This window comes from Nilaparvata lugens, chromosome 2, assembly GCF_014356525.2.
Source record: "Nilaparvata lugens isolate BPH chromosome 2, ASM1435652v1, whole genome shotgun sequence".
Taxonomy (NCBI): Eukaryota; Metazoa; Arthropoda; class Insecta; order Hemiptera; family Delphacidae; genus Nilaparvata; species Nilaparvata lugens.
This window is the reverse complement of record NC_052505.1, coordinates 21,391,865-21,419,563: the sequence shown is the minus strand read 5'-3', so window position 1 is coordinate 21,419,563 and position 27,699 is coordinate 21,391,865. Positions and strand designations below refer to the sequence as shown.

The 27,699-nt window shown below is 35.9% G+C and overlaps 1 protein-coding gene across 1 annotated transcript in view; it reads left to right on the top strand.

Annotated features, from left to right (window-relative positions):
• The window catches only part of LOC111046133 (WD repeat-containing protein 89), a 31,380-nt gene extending 13,197 nt beyond the window's left edge, over window positions 1-18,183 (top strand). Inside the window, exons 6-10 of the mRNA XM_039420774.1 lie at window positions 6,990-7,265; window positions 9,911-10,005; window positions 14,436-14,538; window positions 16,793-16,885; window positions 18,044-18,183. Coding sequence (XP_039276708.1) covers window positions 6,990-7,265; window positions 9,911-10,005; window positions 14,436-14,538; window positions 16,793-16,885; window positions 18,044-18,097 — 621 coding nt within the window. The 3' untranslated portion in view covers window positions 18,098-18,183. The remainder of the gene's footprint in view (window positions 1-6,989; window positions 7,266-9,910; window positions 10,006-14,435; window positions 14,539-16,792; window positions 16,886-18,043) is intronic.
• Window positions 18,184-27,699: the final 9,516 nt, after the last annotated feature.

Sequence of the window (27,699 nt, the reverse complement as noted above, 5' to 3'; positions counted from 1 at the left end):
TTATTCATTAAAAGTTTGTATTCATGGACAAGATAAAAAATCTGGTGTGGCGCAATCACACAACTTTTCTTGCCGTTATGAAAATTGATCACCTGACGCTTGTATTTACGCGCATCTCAAGTCTACTATTGAATAATCCAAGCTGGTGACAGGACAATAACGCTGGAGACTCGAAGTCTGCTATCTCTTCATAGTGAATGATTCAATAGAATCAACAGTTGCCAACAGTTTGCAATTGAAATAATAACAGCTGATCGTGCCAAATTATACAAATCGTGAGATATTCTCAAAAACTCAACAACACCAATAATTCTTGTTAGTAACATGACCTTGAAATTTTGGCTTACAAAATTGTCAACTTGACATCACTGTTGTTCTCTTTGTTGTTAAATAGCGTTCACAACGCGGGAAATGATATTCTGTCAGATGTCAAACAATCTGAGCCTGAGACAAAGTCGAGAACTTGAAACCCACGATCTCGGTTACATCCTATCCCCCACTTTTCTTAGAATATTTAGTTGATCATTTTCTCAAAGTGAGTAGACACGGAATAGTGATGGTAAGGGTTTGATCACATTGAATGCGTATATGTGCAAGTGCGCGTCAGATCATGCATGAGCCGAAAAATAAAATAATCTGGAAAGTGCCATTGAAACACGTTGTGACTTGCATCTAGCTGCTCACCCACTGAACGCAACCAGCAAGTGCACACGCTCTGTGTGTGTTCCTATTGCTCTTTCCAGATTTTGTTTCTCATCTGCTCGCTTGATCATGTATAACTAAGATCAACTGAATAACTATTATCCAGTTGGTCTTGGCATAACTTTGTGTGCACTTGAACACATAAATGATTCAATGCAGCATATATGGATCAATGCATCAATCATTCAATCACACCCTTGAGCCAGTTTCACACACACATCGATTTTTTGTCGTTCGATATTTACCATCCTTATGAATTCTACCATATTGAACGGAACTTGACAAACATCATCCTTTTGACATCATCTGTTTAATCTAATAGAATTTATAAGGACGGCAAAAAATCGTACGTCCGAAAATCGATGTGAAATCTCTGCACTCATACGTCGATTTTTGTTCGTACGATATTTTGGCGTCCTTATGAATTCTATTAGACTAGTAGTTCTGTGAACAGTAGACCTCGCGCTCACCCGTTCAGTAAGCTACATTGACCTGTTGTTATGTTTTCTCAAAAATTAATAAATAATTTATCAATTTAAAATGTATAGAACAAATCCTAAATAAACATAGAGCTTTCTGTCCTATCGTACCGTGACGTTCCGTCCCGGAATGTGAGTGTGAGCGCTGTTATCACGTCTGGCTGCCGTCGATACGCCAATCCAATCAACCCATTAGAGAACATTCTGTGTTGTCGTGTTGGCGAAAAATCGGTGTGTTGAAATTAACAAAATAAACTACTATAATGCTGATTTCCTACAAACTTCATTTCTCACTTTTCATGATTTTAGAAATCAATTTCTTTTCAATAATATTTGTTCCAATTTTAATCATCAGATTAAAAAATATAGGTGTAAAACAAATGTTTTCTATCAATAACTCCAAACTCCAAACTAAAATCATGGCCTCAGCTTATGGAAAGACAAAGTTAGTAGACAACTGTCTACTAAAGTTGATGGAAAGATACATTTTCAAGATGTTCGATGTTTTTGAACGGGTAGTATTATAGTCCACTAGGCAGCTGATTTATGATGAATAATTCTATAGTCTGATTTTTACGGTAATATTGAATTGAATGACTGCCTTTATTTTGACCTAGGAGGGCGAAGTTAGGGCGCAGTCTGCCCTCTCTTACACTTAACCCTCGTATTCGAAGGAAACTCCTTTCCCTTTTTATCCTTGAAATGCAAAATTTCAAAAAACCTTATGTATACGTCGACGCAAAATTCAAAATGGAACATACCTGTCAAATTTCATGAAAATCTATTGCTGCGTTTCGCTGTAAATGCGCAACATATAAACATTTAAACATAGAGAGATATGCCAAACCGTCGACTTGAATCTTAGACCTCACTTCAATTAAACTTAACTTGGCAAACATCATCTGTTTAATCTAATATAATTTAAACAGATGATTTCAAACATATGATGATTGTCAAGTTCCGTTTAATCTGATAGAAGGGGCGGCAAAAAATCGTACGAACATACATCAATGTGTGTGTAGCTAGCCTAACTGGCTTTATTTATACTTCGTGATTATTCTTCGCGACTGTCAACATTAGATGTGATGTGGTGAGGAGTAGATTTTTTTTTTTTTTTTTTTTTTAATCACATTACTATTGCTATCTAGTCTTGAGACTAATGAGCAAATTTTATCAAACCTAATTTACTAATTGTATATAATATGGACTACAGTGAAACTTTCTTTAGAATTTCTTACTGCTACCTACTAATAATTATTATGTACATCTATTAACTGTACTACTTAAGCTAGATTTCACTCAATCACTGCTCTGCTTTTTCACTAGACACCACTTTCACTGCACACCAATTCAAATGGTTTCCTTCTTTTCAGTCTCCGCACCAACCCTCCGTTGTCTAGCAGCTGGATTGCTTCGACGTTCGTGTGTTGGTGGAGCCGTTCTTCATGACTTTCTGCATACCTTTGAATCTCACAGGATACCATGTTGACTCCCAGGTCCCTATGGATGTCGCTGTTCCGCACATACCAGGGAGCATCAACGATGTTTCGGAGCACCTTGTTCTGGAATCTTTGTATGATGGTGACGTTGCTCTGTTTGGTGCAGCCCCATAGTTGTATTCCATAGGTCCAAACAGGTTTGAAGATCTGCTTGTAGAGGAGCAATTTGTTTGGTATTGAAAGTGATGAGTTTCTTCCAATAAGCCAGTAGAATTTCTTGTATTTTATGTTCAGTTCTTCTTTTTTCTTTTTGACATGCTCTTTCCAGCGAAGCTTAGCATCAAGAGTCATACCTAGGTATTTAGCTTGATTTTCATGTGGTATATTAATTCCATTGATGTTGATTGGAAGGTACACAGCTCTCTTGTTGGTGAAGTTAACATGAATCGACTTTTCCTCATTGAGCTTCATTCTCCACTTTTTGGTCCAGTCTTGTATCTTGTTGACAGATCTCTGAAGCTTCGCTGTTGCAATACCAACATCACTGTCTACTGCTAGCAGGGCGGTGTCATCTGCGAACGTGGCTGTGGTATTCTCCTCCAAATTAGGGATATCACTAGTGAAGAGAAGATAAAGGACTGGTCCTAAAACACTTCCTTGCGGAACTCCTGCTTTTATCTCTCTTAGATCAGAATATGAATCTTCATATTTGACCCTAAGTACCTTCCTGTCAAATATGATTGCAATATTTCTGTAAATTGCTTAGGAAGCATTTTCTTCAGTTTATAAAGAAGTCCCTCATGCCATACTTTGTCAAAAGCTTGCCCTATGTCGAGAAAAACTGCTGAACAAACCTTTTTTTCTTCCAAGCTCTTCTCTATTATATTAACTATCCTATGTACTTGATCAATTGTGGAGTGTTTTTTTCTGAAACCAAATTGATGATTAGGAATTAATTGCTTTCTCTCAATTATTGGCTTGAGTCTACTCAATAATAACCTCTCAAACAACTTTGATAACACAGGTAACAATGAAATTGGTCTGTATGAAGCTACTTCATGTGGTTCTTTTCCTGGCTTGAGTAACATTATAACTTCAGCTACTTTCCAGACTCCTGGTACAAATCTGAGTGTGAATGAAGCATTCAGGATGTTTGTTAGCTTGATGAGTGCTTTCCTTGGTAGATGCTTCAGGACTAAGCCAGTTATCAGGTCAAATCCTGGAGTTTTCTTAGCATTCATAAGTTTTATTTCCTTTCTCACTTCTTCTACTGAGACATTCATTAGTTCTTGATTTTCCTGCATGATGTTACCTTCAATTTCTAGATCTTCTTGAGCTGCAACGTTTGGCTGGAAGACATTCACAAGATGATCAGCAAATGCCTGTGCCTTTTCTTCATTATTCTTGGCCCATTGTCTATTCAGTTTCCTAATAGGGGGAACTTGTTGGATGGGTGTTTTTATTTTCTTAGAAGCCTTCCATAGTGAGTAATCAGTGTTGCCTTGTCCTGTCAAATTACTCAAGTAACTGTTGATTGATTCATTTTTAATAAACTGTATCTCTCTTTTCAGTTCCTGTGTGAGAGTATTCAGTAATCTTTTATCTTGAGGAGAACGTGAATGCTGCCACCTCCTTCTAGCTCTTCTTTTCTCTGCAATCATTTCTCTTATTTCCAATGGATAATTATTTCCTACTGTTCTTCGTTTCCTAGTCTGCGGAGTATTACACCAGGCTGCCTGTTGTATATCAGTAACAAATTTTTCCAGCTCCTCATCTATTTGATCTGCAGTTGTTAATGGTGAATTCAGGTTAATTCTTTCCTCCAACACTTGCTGAAAGCCATCCCAATCTGTATACTTATTAACTAGTGTGGGATAATTATTTTGTTTTTGTAAAATAGTGTCACTCAACTTCAGAATAATTGGAGAGTGGTCTGAATTGAGATCAAAACTTTCCTCTACTTGCAAATAGTTTACTGAAATGTTTTTGATTATGAAAAAGTCTATGAGATCAGGTATCTTACTTGTATCTGTAGGCCAATAAGTTGGTTTTCCAGTTGAAAGAGATTCACATCTTGACTCTCTTACAGCTTCGTAAAGTACCTTGCCCTTATGAGTTGTTAATCGTGATCCCCAATGAATGTGTTTTGAATTGAAGTCACCGCCAAGGATAAATCTCGTTCCCAACATATCAAACATTGATAGATGATCTTCTTTTCTGAATGAATATCGAGGAGGACAGTAGACAGCTGCAACTACAAATCGATAATTAACTGCTTCCACACATACTCCTATCAATTGAATTCGTTCAGTTTCTAATTTAACGTGTTCATTATGCTGAATGCTCTCTTTGATTATGATTGAACTCCCCCCTCTCGCAACATTGTTGGGATGTAAGGCGTGGTAGGTCCTGTAACCTTTAAATTTTATGTAGGACTGTTTTGTAAAGTGAGACTCAGAAATGAGACAAATATCTACATTATCTATGTTTAGAACTGCTTCCAATTCCAGTTGTCGTTGTAAGAGTCCATTTGCGTTCCATTCCATTATGTTTAGTGAACGAATCATTTTGGTTTTTGTTGTCTATTATTGTCTAATTTCTCGATGCGAGATTGAAGGGATGAAATTATTTTCTCTTGTTTATCAAGTTTAGATAAGATGAGCTGTAGGATTTGTGAGGTGTCTTTTACTTCTTCATTTTTCTTCATCTGCGATTTATTTTCTTTGGATACGATTTCGGCGAAAGTCATTCTCTTTTCTGTGGGCCTACTTTGATGTTGAGTGGGCCTACTTTGAGAATTAGCCACATTCCGAGCCTGAGAATCGACAACATTTTTTGATGTTATATTCTTACTGGCTACCCTACTCGAGTTACGTATTTTTTGTAACTCAATTGCTACAGAGCAACCACGGTAGCTTGCAGGATGAGCTTCACCACAATGAATGCATTTCGGTAGTGCTTCACTAGGTTTCGTACACTCCTTTGATGCATGTTTTCCAGCGCACTTCACACATCTGGCCTCCTTGTTGCAATAAGCCTGAGTGTGGTTGAAAGCCTGGCAACGCTTACATTGAGGTATTAGATTAACTTTCTTCAATGCTTCAACTTCTACTCTGCAACCCAGAATATGTTTAAGTTCAAAAACCTTCTTAACATTCTCTTCTGCGCTGAACGAAACCATGAACATGTCTAATGGTTCTTTAGTTTTCCACTTCAACTTATTCACTACATCTACCACTAGCAATCCCTTAGCCTTTAAGTCCTCCATTATGGATTCTATACTACAGGAGTGATGAAGTTTTTTTATCATCACTCTTATGGGTCTCACCTGTTTGTTTTCATACGAGTGCCAGTTGAAACCATCGTTGATTAATTCTTTTGTAATATTTCTGTACGTCTCTGAATCTACTGAATTTACTTTGAAAGTCTCTCTACTCAAGAGCTTTATTCTAAATTTTTCATCTGAAGTAACTTTTTTCAAACTTTTATGAAGAGACTCCAGGCTCTTTATACCATCCACTATGATTGGTGGCGGTGGCGTTTCTTTCTTCTTGTTCTTTACTTCCTCACCTTTATTCTTCTGCAATGAGGTGATTTTGTTCAACTGACGATGGTTACCAGTAGGCTCATTCTTTGGTTCAGGAGACAAAGTACTATTTAGTTTCCTCTTCTTTGTAGTATGTTTGTTACGGGCCCTGATCCACTCAGTCTCTTTTGCCAACTCCTCCTCATTAGTTGAGTAGTTTTCAGCAACTGCTGGACTGCATGGTTGTTGAATGTTCTGTTCTATTTTTTGAAATCGCAATTCTAAGTCTTCAATTCTCCGCTGAAGTTCTACGTTGCTCTTCTCTAGCTGCTTTCTCTTCTCATCCGACTCCTTCCAGGCGATGAAGAGTGCATGCTCGGCGGCTGAATGGAGCTTATTTGATTTATTATAACGATCCGGTGAACACTGGATCTCTGATGGTTTGGTGGTGTCCATGTTCTCGATGTTGCTTTCCTCGTCTTCTTGCTCTTCAAACTCCGGGGCAAGAAAACTGGGTAGTTTCAACAATTTTCCACTTGACGTAGCCATAGTCAATAATTTGCGAACATACTTTTCGAAAAACCCTCGTACTCACTCACGATCGCGGAAACGCGAGCGCGAACGAAAATTGAAGGCCGCGCGAAAGTAGGTCACTTCGATTGCATAAAGACGGCGGATTTTAACCGAAATTTGATGCAATGTTTTGTTCCACTTAAATACCGTGAACAATCAACTGCTGACTCACTACTTCTACTGCACTACACTACGAGTACGTCTGCACTGTATGAGAGCTAACGCGATACTGCGGAGTAGATTTGACCGTTATGATTTAATTTTGTTCAGGTCGTATTCCACCCGTCAAAACCGCACCACTTACTAACGGGAGCCATGGACGGTCTGATGAACGTGTTGGATGTGAGTCAGCCTTGCGAGGACGATGCCCTCCTCACCAGTCTCAACACGGAGTCATCTGTCGAGAGACTGTCCTGGATTGAGGAGGCCTCTGGCGACGAGATTATCAGCTGTCTCACTCACCCCAACGATTTGCAAATGTGGAGAGAGAGTGACAGTAAACCCTTCGCTCAGTTCTCCAGGGAGCAGATCGCCTCGGCTGTCAACGTAAGTAGCCTAAGGCCGGCCGCAAAGTAGACCCACGATAATCCACGAAAAGCAACCCACGCCGTAGGATGTTTTGTAAACCATTGCTATAGAGTTATTCATAATCAATCAGCTGACAAGTGGATTACTCATTGCATGTATTACACAGATGTCTGGAGAATCCTAGCAATGGTTTACAAAACATCTCAAGGCGTGGGTTGCTTTTCGTGGATTAGCGTCGGTCTACTTTGCGGCGGGCCTAAAAGTGTTTAAGATCGATTGATTCTTCAATCAAACATAGAAATGTGTTTCCAGGTCTTGCAAGACCCATTGCATACTAATTCATGTGCTATAGTGAGGTCCACGTTATAATGGCAGCATATGATTGACAATAATTAATAATCTTTTAATTTTCAAATAAATAAATAAATAATAAATAAATACTGTTGCTGTCCTTTTCTATCATACAACAAAACAGATAGTGCAATCTCTCTCTAGCTTTGCAATGTTGTCTGTTTGCAAGAATATTTTATTTTTACTTTTGCCAGTGACTGTACAAATGTAAACAAATAATTCTCAACCGCCATTTTTTTCTTCATTCTATCAAAATACTTTGGTACACAAGTCGTATAATTGAATAAATATATTTTTGAATAAGTTTTAGACATTACCGTATGAGAAACACAAATTAAAATACCTGAAATAACATATATTAGACCTACTCGTACCGGTATAAATAATATTGAAAAGTTATTTCAGAATTATTTCCATTGAAATTACTTATTTTAAATAGGATTTATATTTTTCTATTCTTTTTAAAAGAAATTAGAATAGAATACCTACAAAATAACTTAATTTCTGTTGTTTTGAAATTCAGATTGGTGTATCACAGCTTTTTTAAATTAGCCGCCATTTCAGGCTTGTATAAAAATGAAAATCTGATCTCAATTTTCACAAATTGTGAAAAAATATATTCTTGATCAATTTGTCATTAAATTGATTATTTTATCAAGGAAATGATAATTATTATTATTAGATCAAATTTAATGGGATGAATCGAGTAACAGCTGTGTACACTCAGTGGCAAAATTGAGAAAATTGGCAACGTTTTTCTCCTATCTTTCTTCACTGCCATTATAACGTGGACCTCACTATAGAACGATTGATTTTTCAGTTACATATTGGAATGTATTTTTAGGTTTTGCAAGACCCATAGCATACTATGAACACAGTGTGCTATAGTGAGGTCCATGTTATAATAACAGTGGATAAAATATTGGAGAAAAACGTTGCCGATCATTTGTCTTGTCAATGCCTTCTATAGATGGTAGCTGATACAGGTTTATTGATTTGAAGCTGTGCAAAGGCTAAAAATAAACTTTCTACTGATGATATTTTTCAAAGTTTTTCGATTTGTATACTATCAAGCTATCAAAATAAAAAAGTTTTCTCAGGAAAACATTTTTTCCGATCATTAGTTTTTGAGATATGAGCGCCTAAAGATTAAATTTTTGGGACAGAACATTTCGAGTTCGGTAAGAGAAATCCATGAGATTTAGAAGATAGATTCTTCATGGTATTGTTGATCTAGTAAAACAAAAATTTTCTGAAAATATCATTTTTTGAGAAAGTTATTCAATTTACCAAAAATAACTCAACTAAAAGTTATTTTTGGTCATTTTTAGTAAATCGAATAAATTTCTCAAAAATTGATATTTTCAGAAAATTTTTGTTTTACTAGATCAACAGTACCATGAATAATCTATCTTCTAAATCTCATGGATTTATCTCTTACCGAACTCGAAATGTTCTGTCCCAAACATTTAATCTTTAGGTGCTCATATCTCAAAAACTAATGATCGGAAAAAAATGTTTTCTTGAGAAAACTTTTTCATTTTGATAGCTTGATGGTATACAAATCGAAAAACTTTGAAAAATATCACCAGTAGAAAGTTTATTTTTAGCCTATGCACAGCCTTAATATAAACTGTTCATTTTCGATTAAAATGATCTATCATATTTTATTGAGCAAGAAATTATATTTTTCAATAATTTAATAATGAATTTTTATAATTTATATGAAATATTCTGTTAATTGATTAATAATTCTACATTGTTAAAAGACGATCTGGCAACAGAGCAAAGCGAGAAAGAGATAGCGCTATCCGCTTTGTTGAATGATAGATAAGGATAGCAATACACATTGCAAATCAAACACTGCCATTATAACGTGGAACTCACTATAAATAAATGTTTATCAAGATGGGATCTGTTATGTCATGAACTAATTCAATTAAAGTATAATAAATTCAATATAAATTAGTTGACTGTTCTTTTCAGGGCTACTGATTATTAAAACACAAAAAATTCAAATTATCTATACTAGTTTCAGTAGTGTTGCAATAAAATAAAGCGTACTTGATAATTTTCATTGTGCTTTAAACAGTTCTATGCACTGCATTGATGATTATTTTATTTTATTTTAGGCTTTAATTTATTTATTATTATTGATTCATACAATAAGCACATCATCAAAAATGATAGGGAGAGAAAAAATAAGGTGTAACCTTGTGCTATTCCTCTCCCAAATTTAGATAAGATTACACATAGTCCGAAATAGGTTCAACTCTCTAGTCCGAATTTGATTAATTTTATATCAATTGCAGCTGAAATGTGCAGATAGCTTGTACACAGTGGATGTACACAAGCACCAACCCACAAATAATCTGATGTTACTGACTGGATCCTATACTGGTGATAGGTGAGTTATTTTTTATTGATTATTTTAAAATTTAATAAAATTAATGATTAATTTATAATCATAAATTATTAGATGATAAATTTAATGATTATTGCTAACCGGTAATTGATGACGTTGCCTCCATAAAACAATAAAACTATTAGGGCCGGATTTCGAGCTCGGGATTTGGCTAAGTTCTAGACTTTAAACAGCTGGAGTAAGAAAATTGGCTTTCCGAAACGGGACGTAGTCATTGTCAAAGTCACGTTTGAATTAAATTTCAAAAAAAAAAAAACAAACTAGAAAATTAAACACAAAATAAAATAAAGAGAGAGTAGTGTAAAGTTTCAGCTGTTTTGAATTATTCAGAATTGTTCAATTTCGTCAAGGAAAAACGTTTTCAATTATAGAAATGAGAAAATAAAATCTGCGACTACTGTTATAAAAACTGCGACTACGCCACGTTTTGGAAAGCTAATTTTCTGACTCCAGCTGTTTAAAGCCTAGAACTTAACTAAACCCCGAGCTCGGAAACCGGCCCTTAATGATTCAAGAAATTACAATGTTTATATAAGGCTATTTGATATATTATTTAAAGTATATTATACAGAGTGGTGCAGAGGAAACGCATATTTTTCGAACCACTATAGTGAGGTCCACGTTGTAATGGCAGTGGTATTGCTATCCTTGTCTATCATTCAAAAAAGCGGATAGCGCTATCTCTTTCTCGCTTTGATCTGTTAATAAATAATATCGTGTGACCTGGCTGGCTCAGGTCTGGTGTCAGAGTTTTCAGGTCGCAACTGATTAATTTCAGGGCTTAATGACGGCTGACGGCTTAACATGTCCATCCGAAACACGGGAGTGGCCCGAGAAAAATATCTTGCCAGGGTTGGGATTCGAACCCGGGCCTTTGGATTACAAAGCCAGCATCTAATCCACTCGACTACGGCCACTCCGCTTTGATCTGTTGCTAGATCGTTTTTTAACAATGTAGAATTAATAATCAATTAACAAAATATTTCATATGAATTATGAAAATTTCATTATGAAATTATTGAAAAATATAATTCCTTGCTTAATAAAATATAATATTGATTATTTCAAACGAGAATGAATAGTTAATATTACATCAATAAACCTGTATCAGCTACCATCTATAGAAGGCATTGGCAAGACAGAAGATCGGCAACGTTGTTCTCCTATCTCTCTCCACTGCCATTATAACGTGGACCTTACAATAGTACTCGACGACGGGAGGGGTTATTGCCCTGGAACGAATAGTGGCAGACGGCCCATACTATGCCATTTCAGTTGCTATGAGCATTGGAACGTACAACATCGTGTGTTCGCTGACGAGCAGTTTTTTTTTTAGAAACAATGAATTTGTAGTCACAGAGCAACGCTTTTCCGTCATTTTGGAGTTGGGCGTCGAGGTGCAATGCCCGATTGAAATACTGTACTCCGATGGGTTGCAGTACTATAGGAGTACTATAGTGAGGTCCACGTTATAATGGCAGTGTACTATTGACAATAATAGTGTTGCTATCCTTGTCTTTCATGCAACAAAGCAGATAGCGCTATCTCTATCTAGCTTTGCAATGTTGTCAGTGTGCCAGAAGTATTTCATTTTCACTTTTGACAGTGACTGTACAGATCTAAACAAAAATTCTCAGTCCTTTTTCTTCATCTTACCAAAATACTTCAGTACACAAGTCGTCCTATAATTGATTTAAAGTGTATTTTTGAATAAATAAAATAAATTTTAGATATTAGCATAAGTGAAACACAAATTATACCTAAAATAACAATTTAAAAGTTGATAATTATGACCATCCTAGATTTCGTCCATGCTTCAGTTAGACCATTGTATAGGTTATGGTACTGGTATTGATATAAATAATATTCAAAGGTTATATCAAAATTATTTCCATCAGAATTATCTTATTATAAGTAGGATTTTTATTTTTCTATTATTTTTAAGAGAAATTGAAATAGAATACCCACCGAGCAACTTTATTTCTGCTGTTTTGAAGTTCAGATTGGTGTATAACAGCAAACTAGTCGCCATTTCAGGTTTGCATGAAAATAAAAATATGTCAAAGCAAAATTAGGATCAAATTTATCTATTGATGAATATAATTAATTTCACATGAAATTGATTATTTTATCAATGAAGTGGAAATTGATATTAGATCAAATTTAATGGGATGCATTGATTAACAGCTGTGTAAAATCAGTGGCAAAATGGAGTCAATTTGAGATTGACTTGGCAACGCTGTTCTGCTATCTTTCTTCACTGCCATTATAATGTGGACCTCACTATAGTTATGTGATGAAAAACAAACCACCTGGTCTTCCCCGTTCAGTTCGTACTCCTGAAACGAGTCAGTGTCGTCTATTCGATCGTCTAGTCCTAGTAACAACTGCTGTTCTGACTCCGTCTATATTTTCCGGAGTACGAACTGAACGGGGAAGACTAGGTGGTTTGTTTTTCATCACATAACTAGTACTCCTAAACGCTGCAACCCATCGGAGTACAGTATTTCAATCGGGTATTGCACCTCGACGCCCAACTCTAAAATAATGACGGAAAAGCATTGCACTGTGACTACAGATTCATTGTTTCTAAAAAAAAAAACTGCTCCACAGCGAACACACGATGAACGTTCCAACGCTCATAGCATGTGAAATGGCATAGTATGGGCCATCTGAAAAACATTCCTCCAGGGCAATACCCCCTCCCGTCGCCGAGTACTAGCGGTTATAAAAACATGCGTTTCGCACGCAGTTCGATGTAGTTTGAATACTTTTTGAAAATTATTGTATACGAATCAGACTATAGACTTATTTTCAAGAAATTGAATTTTCATAAGCCTGAGCATGCCATTTGCATAATCGTTATTTTATGGACCAATAATCTTCAAATTAGATGTTTTCTGATGTATCTTATTATATTTCACTCTCAGAGTGCAAAAACTACCAATTAAGACATAGGTTTTTAGATTACCATTCATACTCTGTGCCAGAACTACCAATGTTGACTCCTGCATTTCTAGCACTTGCATTTCCTTATCGAAATGCCGTAGTTCGAAAATACAAGCTGAACTTTCAAGTTGATTTGTGAGAATGTTGGTATTTTGACATAGGTACTTCCTGCACTAAGCCACAGATTTATGTAAGAGAAGAGACATGTCAATATTATTTCCAAGTCTGAAACCACATAGAACTATAGTAAATACGGTTATGCAATAATTTTATATGAAACTGGGCCCTGTTTCATAAAACTTATAAGTCACGTAATACAGGAGAATCACCATTCCAATTACATGCTCAATATAGCCGATAAAATCAGCTGTTCCTGTATTACAGGACTTCCAAGTTTTTATGAAACAGAGGCCTGGAGTATAATGAATTATTAGAATAGTATATTTTTATTATATAGTTTTATTGTAAATTGGCTTTTGTGAAAGTTGCATTGTTCACAAGTGACTTAACTACAGTGAGTTCCACGTTATAATGGAAGTGGAGAAAGATAGAAAACATTGACGATTCTCTGCCTTGCCATTGCCTTCTATAGAGGATAGCTGGATACCAGTTAACTGTTCATTCTTGTTAAAAATGATCATTATTATACTATTTTATTCGTGAAGAAAATATATTTTTCAATGATTCAATAATAGATTTTCATAATTATCGAGTTGGAAATTTTTGTTGAATAATTGGATTTCTTATTGGAAAACTATTTTGCAACGTTGCGGAGCTGGAAAAGGATAGCGCTATCTGCTTGCTCAAATGATAGACAAGAATAACAACACAAATTTAAATCAAATACTGCAATTCTAATCAATCATTTTTCAATGATTCAATAATAGATTTTCATAATTATTGAGATAGAAATTTTTGTTGAATAATTGGATTTCATGTTGGAAAACTATCTGGCAACGTTGCGGAGCTGGAAAAGGATAGCGTTATCTGCATGCTCGAATGATAGACAAGGATAACAACACAAATTTTATAAAATACTGCAATTTTAACGTGGACCTCACTATAAACAAATCAAATCAAAAAATATTCTTTATTCCATAAAAAAACAAAGGTTAAATTGAAATACAATCATGTTACTGGAATACCCCTACAAGATTATTCGTCTGAGTGTAGGGGTGAGTTCCTGTTACAGTGGGTAGCCAATAGTCTATTCATTATGTCTATATAGTAGAATGATCGCTTTTTACAAGGAGGTAAGTATAAAATAATAATGTATCATAATCTGAAATTAAATTATTACATTGTTCATTGAGGAAAGTTGATAAACAGAAAAAGATTGATCAGATGAGTAACATATACAGACTCGAGAATTGAATTATGAATAAATTCTTATGATTCCATAAGCAAGTGAGTGTCATTGTTGTAATACATATTTTTGATCATTATTTTTAATTTCTTCACAGTGATTGGTTTCGATCAGCCGTTGTCAGAGAAGATAGTCTTGGATCTGTGTCTCAATTTATTGGGAATAGTCAAATTGTGCGGGCATCCTGGTATGATAGTAAAGTAAGTTGAACGAAGTTTTCCCTCATCTAACAGATTTGCTATTTCATAATGAAAACTAGTGAGCCCCAGGGCAAAAGAGCCCGCTAATTTCAGAATATTGACGACTTATTTGTAGTTCAGCTTAGCTTCTCAAAATTCCATTCTAAAAAAAGGTAGGATACATTGAAAATTATTGTCGTTCTTCCAATTCTAAAACAGTTTTGTTTCAGTAGTATATCATCATAGCCACCTCTAATACAAAGCCCCGGCCTACGATATTGCAACGTCGCAGTGTAGGCCTAGAATTTAATACATGATTGGTGAAAAAGATCAGCTGGTATTGTTAAAAATATTTTTCACCAATAATGTATTAAATTCTAGGCCTAAAATAGGTATTGAAGGTAGGCCTAGGTATTGAAAAATACCAGCTGATCTTTTTCACCAATCATGTATTAGATTCTAGGCCTACACTGCGACGTTGCAATATCGTAGGCTGGGGCCTTGTATTAGAGGTGGCTTTGATATCATCCAACGTTGCAAAGTATAGATTGAAAAGACCAAATAACTTATCAGGGCTAATAATTATTTCTATGTTTGCTCAGTCAAAGCTAAAGCCAATGTACCTAGAATTCTATAGAAGACAAAAAAAGGATTGTATATATTAGTACTATATTAATGTTTTCTCGTTTTCAAATCCTATTAATCAATGATCAATTTATCAAATTCATTAGCATTGAGTAATTGAATTACAAAAGATCAATGAAAAGCATGTTGGTTTTTAATAAGAGAGCAACAGGTATTCGATGTGCATGCTCTTACAAAAACGAGCATTATAAAAGATCCAGCCGTCCAAAAGTATTAAATTTCTAGAAGTATTTTATTTCTTGAAGAATCGTAGGAGATTTCGATGGGAGTTGAAAGCTATGTACTTTTTGAGATAAAGACTTACAATGTTGCTCAATCTAACATTGAAAAGAATAGATTTTTAGAGCACGAATGACGTCACACCGATCATCTGACTCAGATCATTAAAAGATCGAGATGCGCGTGATCACTCTACGTTGTATTTTACGTACCTTGTATTTTACGTACTGAATTAAATCAGCTGGTGGCTTGAACTCAAAATGAACCAAATTATAACGAATAAGACTTGATTTGGATCCAGTTTAAAATTTAGTTTGAACTTTCAATGTGTAAACGGCTCTTAGGCTGACAATATGTAAAGGTGATATACTTATTATATCTGTATCTTACTGTTTCAATGCAAATACATGATTGTATAATCAGCTGATGAAAAGTGGAATGTGTGTGTTCGTGGTGCATGAGTCTGTATGTACCTTTATATCACAACTGTTGGTATAACCGAGATAATACCGTTGGTAATACCGAGAGTTGCAGTATGTAAATTGATTTTTTCCATTTTGACATAATATAATGATACATTATTTTGGATCGCCTCATGAAAAATTAGTCACATAATTTAATTTATTTCTGTAAAAGCTGATAATGCATTTATACAAAAAACAATATTATTCTTCAATGTTGTTTTCCATCACGAACTGCTTATTATTAAATCACTTTTTGCTTTTGGAAAAAACGACTAACAGTCAGATATTTTACAATAAATGAATTAATCACTCACTGGACAACGAGATCTTTCGGCAGTTCCGCCATCTTCTTGGTTGTATACAATTGTACAGAATTGTATACAATTGTACAATTGGTTGTACAGAATACAATTGTGTTCTGGAATGACACAGTTTCATAGCTTTAGTTTGTGATTTTTCAAATGTGAAATTTGTTAACAGTACACCTGAAAAGCGTTATGGATAGTCGTTCTTAGTTCAATATTTCAAAGAACAAACATAGGCCTACCGCAGAGGGATTTTGAATTATTCAAACATTTTGTTGAAAGCAATGAATGAAATTAGGTTATCATTTTTACATATCCTCTAGACCTAGGCCCAGTTGCACAACAACCGATTAAATTTTAACCGTGATTAATTCCACGAGAACCAATCAGAGATGCCGCCTTTACAAAAACGCCTTCTGAACCAATCAGAGAAGGCGTTTTGAGAAGACGGCTTCTCTGGTTGGTTCTCGTGGAATTAATCACGTTTGAAATTTAACCGGCCCTTGTGCAACCGACACTTTGTATTTCAAATAAAGGTTTAAAACAGTTTTGGGTAGAATGCCTGTTGTTTATGCCTGAATTGTATATGAAAATGAGTAAATAAATAATGCCTTATTACATAGATTGCATTTTTTTCTTTAGAATGACTTATTGGTGACCGGAGGAGAGAAAGGTATCGTCACAGCCTGGAAGCCACAAGATAATCTTCCAAAATCTAATAGTATCTCAACCAATGTAAGTTAATATTTCAAGAATTAAAACTTATCAATAGTAATGTAAGATCTCGCATCAATTGCGAATGGAAATGTAATTCATAATTTATATAATTCATCATTTACTAATTTCTAGTTTCGATTAATTATTATTGAACGAAAATCCCAATCAAATGCTGTAAATCACCCCGAAGACTTCTGCTGCTGCAAATATTGACAACAGGGTAGACAGCTAGATGGAATTCGATGAGCGCTACTATACAAAAATTATTTGTCAGCCCGGGAATCGAACCCGGTACCTCCTAATTGCCGGTCAGGAATACCCTTACACCAAACTGATAATTTCTGGATAGCAGCACTCATTTATACGAATATATAGCGGCCAGCCAATCTACAGATGGAAATGAATTGGAAATTGAATTTATCCAAAATGCTAATTAATGAATAATTGACCGAACGCAGTGAGATCTATGGTTCAAATCTGATTCTCTTTTGTCTGTATGTATATGTAACAAATTTACGGCCAAAAGCGTTGATAGAACTCTATGAGATTCAGCAGGAATATTCCTTTATTAACTGTGCGTCGATGTATACACAAGGTTTTTTTGAAATTTTGCATTTTAAGGATGATATGAAAGAAGAAGGAATTTCCTCCATACTCTGATATCACTATATTATCATCTACCCTGAAGATAGGATCAATCAGACTATAGAATTATTCATAATCAATCAGCTGACAAGTGGATTATTCATTGCATGCATTACACAGATGTCTGGAGAAGCCGGTGAACAGGTGACACAAGATACTTGTGGATGAGAAAACCGTGTGAGGTCTACTGTTCACAAAACTACTAGTTATTATTAAACGAATCCTATTTTTGTATAGTAGCGCTCATCGAATTTCCATCTAGCTGTTTACCCTGTTTGCAGTAGCAGAAGTCTTCGGTGTGAAGACTTACAGCATTTAATTGGTATTTTCGTTTAATAATAATTATTCATAAATTAGCATTTGAGTAAATGCAATTTCCAATTCATTTTCATTTCTAGTTTTGCTTGATAAAATGCTTCGTTTGTCTTCCACGATGATAGAATCTATTCCAGCTCTCACAAAAACAACATTTCATTTTCTAATTCTGACCTTATTATTTGTGTATATTATTAACATGGAATTTGTTTACAGGTTGTCAATAAAAAGGATAGCAAACTAAAAGGCACCAGAATGAAGCCCTACTGAATCCAATCAATGATGGCTCATAAAATCTACCGGAAATAATAATTCTTAATATACAGGTAAATACAGGCTACATATAATTTTATGATTTAGGGTATAAACACACTTAAAGCGGAGCGGAGCGTGGCGTTGAGAAGCGTCGTGAACAATATCATGTTGAGTAATGAGCTGCAACACACTGGAAGCGTCTACTCGCAGAGCGGAGCGGAGCATGGCGTCATACTTTGGAACAAGCTGGTTTGTTTTTTGGAGCGTCTACAAGCGGAGCGTCAAAGGGTCAAAGTGCGAGTGCCCTACTGATGTACATACTAGTGGTCTATTCTTGTACATAGTAATGCACTTGTTCTACTACATTTTCCCACCATCTAGTACACTGGTATATTTAATGTTTGTCCAAATTCCCCTGTAATGTGTATTATTTGATTATTCAAAAGAGAAAACTCATCTATTACACTTTGAAATAAAAGTAAGGCTATTCTAATCCATTTCATTCATATTTCCATGAAATTAAAAAAAAAATGATCAATTCTCTCACCATCTAGTAAATGTTGTGGGGGAAATTTGGTTCATATTTTATCCCCGTGCTGAACACACTGAGTCTTAGCTAATATTGTCATGAACCACAAGTTTTGACATACCCCCAAACATCAGTTCCTTCTTTAAGAAGAGAAATAATTTTTTCCAACTTTAAAAACTAAAAGCTGATCAGACAGTTTTGGCTGACAGACTACAAACGCTGAGGAGAGGTAGAAGTGGGGCTAGCATTCTAGTCTCCACTCCAGCCAGCTAGTGGAAAAAGCTTTCCACTTTTCTTCTGAATAATTGCACACACACTTTTTGATCGCCCACCTCCTGAGACAGACCGAACTGCCCCATGGCTGGACATCCCCATGGCAACTTAGGATGGACATCAACTGTATAACGGTATCGTTCCACATTCAATTTATTTTGTTTTGATTTTAGAAATTCCAAATTGATTATAAATGAATAATGTTTTTTGAACTGTCAAATAACTTGTTTAAATAAAAAAACACAATAATCTGTCCAACACAATTCTGTCTAACGTTTTGAAAAAATCATTGGCAACAAGTTTATTTTAATTTTTTTTTAATTGATTAAATGCTCAAAATTTCATAACCCTCCTTAATTGTTCTGTATTAGAATAGTTGTAGCATAACTAATTTTATAAAACCAAAATATGTTAAAATTCACATTTAAATCAAACAGAAATTTCTTCTATTAAATAAAATAAATCTGACTCCTTGAATGTTTTTCATTCAAATTCCAAAAAACATCTAGTTGATAATATAAAAAAACCAACTGCTTTTGCTCTACCATCAAATGCTACGCAACAACAATTTACAGTGTTCCCGTCTGGGAACTGGTGGATCGCCCCCTTTTATTACTTTACAAACAGGTCACCAATCATTTATTACAAATGATGGATAAAAAATGTCCAATCAATTTAATGTTAAAATATCCAATACTTTAAGTAATTATTCTCACAAATTAATGTCCGTGCAAACTTAGACAACGCCATTTTCTATGCCCTTGACGCTCAGACGCTTCCTATGTGTATCATGAACGCTCTGACCACGCCACGCCACGCTCCGCTTTCAGTGTGGTTGTACCCTTAGAAAATGCTGTAATGTGACTAAATTTTTTTAATAATTCAGATTTAATATTGACCATCACTTGCAATTCATCTTCAATATCGGGGCACCGAGCTTCGCTCGTTATTTTTATTTATTGATAAACAGAACCATGGTTTACTTTAGATAAGACAGAACACAATTCTCTAAAATGATCGTGTTTATATTTCACAGCTGGTTATACGTCAGCTTCTGAATTTCGGGGATGCGATATTTTGATCTTCCACAGAATCACTCGCTCTCTTTTTACTATCCACAGACGACGAAAGTCTCAGCTTTTTCAGTCAAGGATGAATTAACCTTTTAATGTCATTCAGCGAGTTTTCCCAAAGATGAGACCTAGTGCAATCGAATTTTTATATCATAAACCTACTATGTTCCAAATTTCGTGAAAATCGTTAAGAGCCGATTTCGAGATCCGTTGAACATAAATAACCAGATATAAAAATATAGAAATTGCTCGCTTAATATAATAGGATACATTCTAAGAAGGTAAGGTACATGCAGAATTTTGTTAATCAAGTTAATTCTGTTCCGCTTGGCTACCGTACTAATTAAATCTCTGAGAATTCTAATTCATTCAAAACTTTTAACCGTTGTGGATAACTCTCAGAATTCAAGTTTTTACTCAAGAATGTTTACGCTCTTTGAGGAATAGTTTTTGATATATTTCTATTCATTTTATGAAATTGGGATGAAAAGAAGTTTTGGACTGTAGTCTGTTTCTTTGTCCTTAAGTTGATTGTAAATGATAAATAAATAAATTTCATCTGATGATTCCAATATATTTTTGATAAAATCTGTAATACAATAAACCAATAATACTTCTCTTGAAATTATAAAAAGAAAAATTTTCTGGTATCTTTCTTGCCTGGTAAATCCCTTCGTTTGTTTCAAATTTGAAAAGGGTCAGTTCTGGCATAGCCACCTCTAATACTGTATTAGAGGTGGCTATGGTTCTGGGCATAAGCCTGTTGATCCTTATTTTATAAGTATAATCAACCAAATAAACCTTTGATTTGGTTATAAGTATAATATTTGTACATTGTTCCTTATCTTATAAGTATAATATTTGTACATGATTGAATAAACTTTTTGTGTAGTTGAGAAGTTGATATTGTGATAATTATTCATATTGAATGAAAAAGACTAAGAAATTGTCAAAAACCACAGATTTATTGATACTTAGAAAGACCGGTTTCGGTTATTACACCATTGTCAATCTCTGATAAACTAAAACTAAATACAAGAGCAGCAGAATTTATACTAGTAGGCGAGTACTGCAATTGGTCAAGGGCATGAACGCCTGCCATTGGCCCAGCGAGACAGTCATTTACATATTTGTTTTATTAACACTTGTTTTCTTGGTTCTTATTTTGTACTGAAAGTAAATTTTGTTATCATGGCGATTCTGTTGCTTAAGCCGCCATTTTGTCACACCGTTAAGTGGGAGGAGACTGTCTGGCTGGGCCAATGGCAGGCGTTCATGCCCTTGACCAATAGCAGTACTCGCCTACTAGTATAAATTCTGCTGCTCTTGTATTTAGTTTTAGTTAAACTAAAACTAAATAAATCTGTGGTTGATTGAATAAAGCTGGTTTCGCACACAACTGTGACAGTGAAAATATAATTCCCGTAACTTCTAGTAGGATTGTTCATACTTGCTCGGCCGGGCTGAGTGGGAATAGTCCCATAAGAACGTATGGGAATTATATTTTCACTGTTCACTGTCACTGTTGTGTGCGAATCCACCTTAAATGATATTACTGTCTCCTTTATCCTTCTAGGATATTTTTCAAAGCTTCAAAAATGGGAGATTTAGGGTGATTATAAAATGACTTTACAACTTTGAAAGGACATACATATTTATTGAAATTACAGAATTGAGAAAGGTGTCATTTTGTTACAAAACACTTCAAGTTTAAGGTGTGAGTGTAATTTTGGTTCGATGAGACAGCCGTTGGTAATGCAACATACATCCCACCGATAATAAAATCAAAATTTATAGTTTTAATGTTTATTTTGGAATAAAATTTTATCAAAATTGTACACGTGAAATTCTAATCTTATCTTGGACTTAAATCACCTATAAATTTGGAAGAAAAATGGCAAAAGGACTACCTTATTATTTTATCTGCCAATGTTATTACATTAGTATTATTTGCATTGTAAATTGTAATAATAGATTTTTCGCCACACTCGTACCAGCATATCAGGCGTAACTTGTGCAACCGCAGCGATCCTAATGTGATCCTATTTCAGAGATCATAAGAACATTGTGGGTAGAGGGCGGAATATAACCTTATCCTTTTAATGAAACCCACAGGAGAATCCATTCGTTGTAAATCCGGTTGAAAGTGTTCCTAGAACTTTACCTTTTCACCTTAGTAGCCTATATTTAAGAGTACTGCTAAGAATTTTTGCGCAATCCGCGAGAAATAAGGAAAAAATTTTGCGCAAATCCCCCTCCCCCTCCCCCTCCCCCTCTGCGCATGCGCAAACTCCCCCTCTCCTCCCCCTTTCCTCCCCCTCTCCTCCCCCTTTCCTCCCCCTCTCCTCCCCCTTTCCTCCCCCTCTCCTCCCCCTTTCCTCCCCCTCTCCTCCCCCTTTCCTCCCCCTCTCCTCCCCCTTTCCTCCCCCTCTCCTCCCCCTTTCCTCCCCCTCTCCTCCCCCTTTCCTCCCCCTCTCCTCCCCCTTTCCTCCCCCTCTCCTCCCCCTTTCCTCCCCCTCTCCTCCCCCTTTCCTCCCCCTCTCCTCCCCCTTTCCTCCCCCTCTCCTCCCCCTTTCCTCCCCCTCTCCTCCCCCTTTCCTCCCCCTCTCCTCCCCCTTTCCTCCCCCTCTCCTCCCCCTTTCCTCCCCCTCTCCTCCCCCTTTCCTCCCCCTCTCCTCCCCCTTTCCTCCCCCTCTCCTCCCCCTTTCCTCCCCCTCTCCTCCCCCTTTCCTCCCCCTCTCCTCCCCCTTTCCTCCCCCTCTCCTCCCCCTTTCCTCCCCCTCTCCTCCCCCTTTCCTCCCCCTCTCCTCCCCCTTTCCTCCCCCTCTCCTCCCCCTTTCCTCCCCCTCTCCTCCCCCTTTCCTCCCCCTCTCCTCCCCCTTTCCTCCCCCTCTCCTCCCCCTTTCCTCCCCCTCTCCTCCCCCTTTCCTCCCCCTCTCCTCCCCCTTTCCTCCCCCTCTCCTCCCCCTTTCCTCCCTTTTGTAGATGTGCTAAAACCCTATTACTCTTTAAGTTTCTCGTTCTAGAGTTAGTTGCAAGGATCTTTAAATGCAAGGATATTACTTTAAATGCAACCCTAAAATCTTTAAATGCAAAGTGAATCCATCTTTATACTGAGTGAATACATCTTTATACTGTAAAATTAAAGTGAATGCTAGATGAGTGAAAAAATAATTTCCCTTTTTCCCTTTTCTACTGACAAATTAAAGTGAATCCATCTTTATACTGATTGGTTTGCTTTCCACCCGACAGTTAAGAAAAATTTCACAAATTTATATTGAAATTTTCTATGTGCTGTACAAACCGCAGGCGTTGCTTTTTAAGTGTGCTCTCCGAGAATATCTATAGTAAATTTAGTACGAACAAGCATTCCAAAAATAGCTATAGATATCCTCAGACCTATATCACTTGGGGTATCAGCTCTATTGATGTCTTAACAGAATGATCTAAGTTGATCTTTTACATTTTTTATCTGCAATGTCATACAAGCATTTCCAAAGTTCATCGGTATTTGTAACAATAGTTGAGAAATCATTTGCACTACAATAATGTAGATGACCTGTATCTAGTATGTTCAATAATTCGAAAATCTCAGATAAAATTGGAAAATGTACATTTTCTGTTTTTGTTAACGGTAAATCATCGCCTTGGAATCCTGTTGAAAATTTAATAGTTTTTGCAATAGAATCAAATTCATTGAATGAAATTGACATCAAGAGGCGAGATAATTTTTTGAATTTAGCAAAGCTAAAACACTGCATGACCTCGATTATGTTATGAACAATAATGTGCACTTAGCTGTAACAGAGTTGACTCTGAGGGGGCGTATCTCTTGATAAGCTCAAGCTGTAACAGTTGTGTCTGAGGGGGCGTTTCTCGCGTGCTCACTCAATCAAGTCTACACTGATACTAAACCAAAATGTTCGAGGAAATATCTGAATTAAAAAATTTCACTACAACAATACATCATAACTTCATCTTCAATTTTAATCAATTTATCTACAGACAAATTGTATGGACGGTAATAGCACAAATAGTCTTTTATATCGTTCAAATTAACTGTGCTTAGAAAAATAGCCTTTAATTGTTTCGCCAAACTATAATTTTCACTAGATGATTTCTGAATTGCACTTTCACACTCATCATACCAGTCTATGCAGTTTTTTAACCTCACTTCCAATTCGTTGTCAGCAGCTAACCACTTTGCCGGATCCATCGTTGTCGAGTAGTAAAACTATGTGTAGGCTGGCACTATTATAGAGTAATTAAACGGTCTTTCTTTGTCTGTAGACAGACAACATGTGCGAGCTTTATGCAGTCTCAGTGCATGCGAGCAATAAACACACTGTAATTCCTTTCCGTTGTAGAAGAATCCATAACGTGCAAAGTTTCTTTTCTGAGCATTCGTATACATAGGCGCCAATTTCATACTTTTCATACGAGTATTCTCGCACAAGAAATTATTTGTTTGATACATATTTTTAAACAGCAGAGAATTATAATGTTGGGCAGAGAATAAAGCACACCTTCCATCGGGTCTATACTTATGTATCTTACATGCATCATAACACCACGAAGTGGTGAAAAAGCTGAAATCGGGCTTGAGAAAGTCCTCCGGTATGCATTGTACGTTAGAATGCAATCTTCTCAAAAACTTTGCTTTCTCAGTTCCTTTTGTAAAAATTTTTTCATAACCTGCGAGGTATTCACGGATAATTGTCTCATTCCATTCCAAATCTCCATCGCTCCATTTTATTTTATGATAGTTACGTTCCAGCCATGTTACGTCGTTAAACAATTTTGTAGTCAATTCCATCTTTGGAAATGGTGATTTGAAATGAAATACAACATAATTATTGCTCTCATCGACAATAGCAAGTTCTTTCACAATAATTTGATTACAAGTTTGCTTAAACCAGTGAAGATCAACCGTAGCAATTTTCGTAGGTGTCTGCTTTTGCACTCCTTTCTGTTCCTCTTCACGTTTCTGTTCCTCCACCTCTGGCGCCCCCTCCCCCTCCTCCTCTCCCGACTTCTGGATTGGTGTACTGCTTCTCCTTGGTTCATAATAGAAATTTGTTGATTCAATATCGTAAAGTAGCGACGACTGAGCTTTGTCCAAAATATCAGAATCAAGATCACACTGGATAGAGCGAGTTTGTGGCTTGTCCACCAAAATATCAGAACACAAAGAATAGGACATGATTCCTGTTCAAAGGTAAAACTGATAATGGCTTACATTTGGTGCAGTACACACCTTATATAACCTGCAGTGATGCACTCTATCAACAAATTACTGAATTTCTTTCACCATGCTCGTGAGTGGCGTGTACTCCATCACACGATCGCTAATTAAAACACAATACGCGGAAGTATTTGCAGGTACTGCACTATTAAATTCCATTTCAATACGAACATCTGTCGATGATTTCAAATGACTTGGTTGGTGTGAACAATCTACAACAATCAGCGGTGTTGATTCACAAAACGTTTTAAAATCGATTTCTGTTCCGAGTTCGCTATTGATTGAATGATTATAATACGAGGGTGCGAAATCCAGGAACATGCGATATAAAACCTCCTTCTTACCTAGCAGATTTTCGTATGGATAATACTCACTATTCAAATATACTTTAACATTGTAAATATTACAGCTGTCAAAATTAGATATTGATTTTTTAATTTTATTCTTTCGATCAGTTTGAAATGCAATTATAACATATTTTGGAGTATCAAAATTCGATGTTGTGCGTACTGACCAAGAATGAACAAGTGAATTTTGCAAATTTGGTAATTCACAAATTTCCCAATGGCGGAAACTTAATTTCAGTGGAGTGTCGGCATCGAGCAGTCTCAAAAATTTCAATCGCACATGATCTTCTAAAGTAATGTAGGGCATCCGCCATTGGAGCTTAGTAATTTTTACACTAACCTCTGTACCGGTTGCAGACTCGACGCAATTGAGGTCTGAGGGCGACCTCAATAATACAAGCTCTTGTTTCAAGTTTAAAATTATTCTTTGAAAATCTTCAAAAAATGGAAGGATTAATTTCAACGGCACACAGAAAGTGAATTTATTATCTGTTAGCTCATATCCTGCTCTATCAAAACCAGCTAAATGATATGTGTTTTTATCAGATGCGTTCTTCACAAGAATAGCTTTAATTGTAGAAGTTAAACCAATTAATCTTGATTTGGAAATTTGTTGACCTGCTAATTCGTATCGTATTTCATCAAAAAGGTTGCCCACTATGTTACTGCTTAATTTATAGTCTGCCGCAATGGGCGCACCAGCCGGTTGAGTTGCCTCTCCTGCTACTGTAATCGCAGGCGCTGCTGGTTTTGTACAGCTCACCGTTCCCTCAATTAATATAAATGATTTGCAAGGTAAAGTATAAACATCCAATGAATTTATTCCAATTCGAGCTTCATCAGAGTTTTTTATTTCTTGTCCTGAATAAACTGTATGTGTATGAAACTGGAATTTGGTTATGTCATTATAAAACTGAAGCTCTGTCTCCACATCCAGAATATCACTAATTGCGGCGCCTCCTGACATGTCGCCAATTAACTATAAAACCTAATCTTTCCAAAGTTCTCGCACTTTTAGCTGATAACGCCCTATTGCTTTTACTAGATGTTGACGCTATCGCGACCTTTTCTCTAATGACTTGATTATGCGTACACGTACTACGCGTACGCGGGTTGAAAATAAGATATCCCATTACTTTTGTTTTTCACGTATGTGTAGTCTAATTGTAATTGTATCTCCGCGGAAATCAATAAACGATCCGTTCTGGTCTGTTACCTTTACATTAATAGTTTGAATTCGACGTGTATTCAAAGGTACATAAATAATTGGAGAGGGTACTTCATTTATTAAATAACCGCTAGGAACCTTTGGCAAAAATTCGTAGATTATATGTTTTTCTTTTCCGTTAAAGTAACTGCCACATGCTAAATTACATTCAACAAGAATACCATCAATGCTCGATATGTTAACCAGATGTTTGGAATAATGCCATTTATTTGCTTGTAAAACTACATTATCAAAACCTAGTATCTTAGCAATCGAATCAGAACGTGTTAAATCAATAGGCTTATCAGAATAAATTTCAATCTTCATAGTATTTGCATTTGCACGTATAATAAGTCTATTCTTCTTCTCATCATAGTTCAATTTATGCTTTATAGACTTTATAATATCCTCAAGCTCATATGCACCGGTATCCAACAAGATTAACTTATCACCATATTTGAAGCTAGAATTTGTTCCTTTGTTTACATTTGCTATACTATTGTAACTACAAAAATTAATCAGACCAATTTCCCATTCACTATTTTTGTCCAATTCTATAATTTCTTGTAAATGTTCGTAAAGGTTACTTGACTTTGATCTTAACGTTATAACGACCATCTTGTGTGTTCAACACAAACACTTAATTACAACTGATTTGCAAGAAACAATAACGTGAGATGGCCACAAATATCACTATCTAATGGTTGCAAGTGATCCAAATTATAAAATATATTTACTCCATTTTCTTTTTTCCAATATTTGTCCAATTCGTATGGAGGTTGTAAATTTCCAATTGGATCAAAATACCATACATTACTTCCTACCTTCTTATATGCAATCCAGTGTGTCCCCGGTTGGCTGTGCTTGTCCAAATTCACGATCGCATTTTCGTTTTTTAGAATTTTTTTGGGTAATGCATCTAGCATATATATTCCTCTTAAAC